At 40.4% G+C, this 4,614-nt stretch overlaps 1 protein-coding gene across 1 annotated transcript; it reads right to left on the reverse strand.

Moving 5' to 3' along the window:
- Nucleotides 1-362: 362 nt before the first annotated feature.
- On the reverse strand, nucleotides 363-4,177 carry LOC125425914 (olfactory receptor 5AS1-like; the record flags this gene model as incomplete). The annotated part of the gene is made up of 2 exons (XM_048483706.1): nucleotides 3,247-4,177; nucleotides 363-382 (listed from the first exon to the last, which is right to left on the reverse strand). Coding segments are annotated over exons 1-2 (945 nt in total), but the record flags the coding sequence as incomplete, so codon positions are not given.
- Nucleotides 4,178-4,614: the final 437 nt, after the last annotated feature.

Below are 4,614 nucleotides of genomic sequence, written 5' to 3' on the forward strand. Positions count from 1 at the left end.
GCAGCCCAGGGCAAACTGTAGCCCTGAGCAAAACCTGAGTTGGATGTCCCCCCCATGGGCGGCCACTCCACCACGACCAAAGGGGTGCCCCATCCCCCATTCTTTGCCAAGGACATGGGGGCTACCCTTTGAGGGTCCATAACTTTGGACCCCCTGAACCAAACTGCACCAAAATTGGCGGGTACCATAAGGACAGTTTCCAAATGATACCCTGAAATTTTGGTGCCGATACATCCAGAAATGCACCCCCTGCAGGAACATCCTAGAAATTTGCCCAAGAATCTTTGTTCTGCATTGAGTTTTCTGCATTGCTGTCAATGGGGGTTGCATGCTGGGGAGGCACATTTCTGAAGGCAAAGTCTCAAAACTTTCATGGTCTCATCAGGAGACTTCCCTAATGATACCCCCCAGGTTTGGTGCAGTTTGATTCAGGGGGGCCAAAGTTATGGACCCTCAAAACTGTAGCCCCCATCTCCTATTAGCTTCCATTGGAAACAATGGGGGATGGGGCATCCCTTTTGGGAGTCCATAACTTTGGACTCCTTGAACCAAACCTCGCCAAACTTGGGGGGTAGCATAAGGACAGTCTCCTGATGATACGCTGAAAATTTGGTGCTACTAGCCTAAAAACTGCGCCTCCTGCAGGCCAAAAATGAAAAACCACTAAAAATACCCAAAAACGAACCCTGCATTTTGATGCCCCCCACAAGGTGATGGCCTGGGCAGCTGCCCACTTTGCCCAATGGGCATTACGGTCCTGGTGGGCACCCTAATGCACCATCACGTGTGTGCAAGTAAGAGCTGCTTCTGTGGAAAAAGTCCACAGAGGCAGAGAGCCATTGTCCATGCGCTCAGGGCAAAGGACAGGAGAAATGTGACTGCAGCATGGAGAAGAAAGGAAGTTAGTGGGCGGTCTCCTGGCCCAGACAAGGAGGGCAAGCAAGAGAGGCAACAACATAGTTAAAATGAGACACACAGCACCCTTCAGTGTCCAGGCAGGCAGAAGTCGCTCATTCCAACAACAGCCTCTTTGGCTAGACTCAGCTCCCTGCTGTAACTCAATACTTCTGCGGGGGCAGCCTCAGGACAGGCCTTGTTCAGAATTAGATATAGTGATGAAAACAAACTTTCTCAATGGAATTTTTTCAGTGTTTTGATTAATTGAGTGTGTTTTGCAGGGGAAATTTGTGTTGCTTCAGTCATTTGTTTGATTGTTCTTTCAGTTAGAGTTAGGCAATTTATCAGTGGACTGACCTTCTGCATCTTGACAAGTAATATTTATCAAATGGCCAAGTAGTCTCTTTTCCAAGTATCTGGTTATTGACAAGGACTTCATGTTCATCCCATGCCTAAACTTCACAATACAAAGTTCTTCTTGTCCTAGAATTAATCATAATATATTTACTTGTCTAGCCACGGGAAATATAAAATTTACAAAAGATACAAACTTCTCAAATTAAAACAAAGTTAGTAAAAAGGTTAGAAGTCACTTCTCCTTTGTACTGGTTAAAATAAAATAAATGCCTAATAATCAAGTGTTCATCTTTACAACAGGTTTTTGCTAATATTTCGTACATGCTAATATGTTTATATCACATTTCCTTAACTTCCTTCATCAAGTGAGAGCAGGGTGGCATATATGGTGTTTGTCTGATCTGTTTTATTGTTACAACAACCTATTGGGAGAAGCCACAAAAACAAAGTTCTTCAAAATCTTAGCAAGAATATTCCAACAAATACAAAACAAACAATGGTTCACAGACTGGAAATGTTCAATTTACATTCCAGTTCTGAAAAAAGAAGATATCAAAGACTGCAGCAACTATTGTACCATCTCATTAATTTCTTATGTGAGTAATGCAAAATCTTACAACAAAGCTGTTTCTAATGTATGAAACAAGAAAGGCCAGATGTTAAAGCTGGATTCAAAAAAGCAAGAGGCATTGGAGATCATTTTACTGGAGCATAGGAGAGAATTTCAAAAGAAAGTCAGCTTGTGTTTCATAGTTCACAGCAAAGCTTTCACTGAAAAGTTATTTGCAATGTGAGGCTACTATTAGGACAGAAAACAGAAAAAAAGAATGGTTTCCAGTTGGCGAAGGTGTCGAGTACGTATAGAATGGATTAGATTTAGATGAAGGTGGAGTGAAAATTCAGCAGAGAAACATTAACCACTGGAGATATGCAGATGACATCATGTTACTGGCAGACAATGGTAAAGGATGGAAAGAACTACTGATGAAAGTTAAAGCAAAAAGTGCCAAACCAGGATTACAGTTGAAGACAGCTGAAGACAAAAATAATGACTGCTGAGGAATTACGTAACTTCAAGACTGACAATAAAGACATTGAAATTGTTCAAGATTTTCTATTCCCTGCTCCATCATCAACCAAAAGGGAGACTGAAACCAAGAAATCAAGAAGATTGAGACAGGGGAGGGCAGCTATGAAGGAGCTAGAAAAGATTCTTAAGTAGAAGGCTGTGTCATTGATGATCCAGATCAAGATAATTCATATCATAATATTCCCAATACCCTGGACTGATGTGAAAGTTGGACAATGAAGAAAACTGACAGGAGGAAAGCTGATTCATTTGAAATGTAATACTGAAGGAGAGTTTTATGGACTTCCCATGGACTTCCAAAAAAGACAAATCAAGCCTGAATTCTCCCTAGATGACGAAGCTGCATTTGGTTACATTATGTGAAGACAAGAGTCACTGGAAAATACAATAATGCTAGGAAAAACTGAAAGCAGCAGGAAGAGCCAACATGAGGTGGATTGGTGTAGTAAAGGAAGTCACAGCCCTCAGTTTGTAAGACCTAAGGAAGGCTATTAACAATAGTACATTTGAGAGGTTATTTCATAGAGCCATCATACATCAGAAGTGACTTGATAGCACATAACCCAACAAACAGTGGGGGTTAGGTTGAAATGGAACCACAAAACCAAGTAAGTTTCTTGACTGTAGGAATTTAAGCCCAATCTCCCCAGTGCTAATTTGGTGATCCAACAAATTGACCAAAGTGGTACAGGGTTAATATTCTGTTCAACTGACAACATTTGTTTTTAGTAGATTGGTGTCAAGTTACGACTTTGACAATACATCAAGTTATGTAGTCATAAAACTAAATCACTAAGGAATATGAAGATGGCTAACAACTTTCAAACAGAAAAGAGAAAACTAATGCATTGGGAAACTGTTTCTCCTCCTGACCCATGAATTCTATCAGAAACATCTGCACAGATTTCTCTCCAATGTCCTCTTCAAGGCATCCTTTACATCTTTATTTCTTAGACTGTAGATTAAAGGATTCAACATGGGAAACACAACAGTATAAAAAACTGAGATTATTTTGTCTGTGTCCAGGGTATAACTTGAACTAGGACGTAGATACATAAAAAGAAGGGTGCCATAGAAAAGGGCAACAGCTGTCAAGTGGGAGGTGCAGGTTGAAAAGGCTTTGTGGCGGCCTTCAGCAGACTGTATCTTCAGGATTGTGCACAGGATGCAAAAATAAGAGACAAGGATAACCAAGAAGGTGCACATTTGTATAGAGCCACATAGAGCAAAGAGGAGGATTTCGTTGATATGAGTTTTGGAGCAGGAGAGAGCTAATAATGGAGGGATGTCACAGAAGAAGTGATTGATGACATTAGAACTGCAGAATGAAAGATGGAATGTAAACCAAGTGTGCACCAGTGAGCTCATGCTGCCTGTGAGATAGGAACCTGCTACTAGGCAGATGCAGAGTTTGTGAGACATGAGACCGGTATAGAGCAGTGGATTACAAATGGCCATGTAACGGTCATAGGCCATAGCAGCCAGCAGAAGGCATTCTGCATCAGCAAAGCAAGCAAACAAATACATCTGTGCAATGCAGCCTGTGAATGATATGGTTTTCCTTTCAGCTAACAAATTGGCCAGCATCTTGGGAGTAATGGCAGAAGAATAACTAAGATCTAAGAAAGCCAGGTTATTGAGGAAAAAGTACATTGGAGTATGAAGACAGGGATTGATCCAGATCAGCACAAAGATACCGATGTTCCCCATCAGTGTAGCAATATAGATGATTAGGAAGAGCACAAAAAGGACAACCTTTATGTCTTGTCGATCTGTGAAACCGAAGAGAATGAACTCAGTTATTGTAGTATGATTCCCATTGGCCATTTTGTTTGAGTTTCTTGCCTTTGCCTCCAGATCAGTGACAGGTGAATCAACGAGAGGAAGGAACAGCAGGGAGAACTTCAAATAAATTGTTTTAGACAATGGTTTTCTTTGCCTCTTATTTGAAACCTGAAGAAAGAGAGCAAATATTTTTAAATACTTCAGTCTCATCGCTTAATTATTTTGTAACTGATACAGATCTTCAGAATGCTCCAATTTATTTTCCATTTTTTCTGATTTTCCAGTATGAAGCCCATCTTTAATTGTTAATATTTTATGTTTTTGTAATTTATTAGGTGTATGTGGCTCATTGGCAATTAAGCAATAAGTGTAGCCTCAACAATGATCTATGTATTCTTCCAAATATCCTTGCCAGCAAAATTCAACATCCATATCTACTTCCAAAAAAACTCTTGCTTCTACTCTGTCTCTGTCAATTCATTAAT

This window comes from Sphaerodactylus townsendi, linkage group LG02, assembly GCF_021028975.2.
Source record: "Sphaerodactylus townsendi isolate TG3544 linkage group LG02, MPM_Stown_v2.3, whole genome shotgun sequence".
Classification (NCBI taxonomy): Eukaryota; Metazoa; Chordata; class Lepidosauria; order Squamata; family Sphaerodactylidae; genus Sphaerodactylus; species Sphaerodactylus townsendi.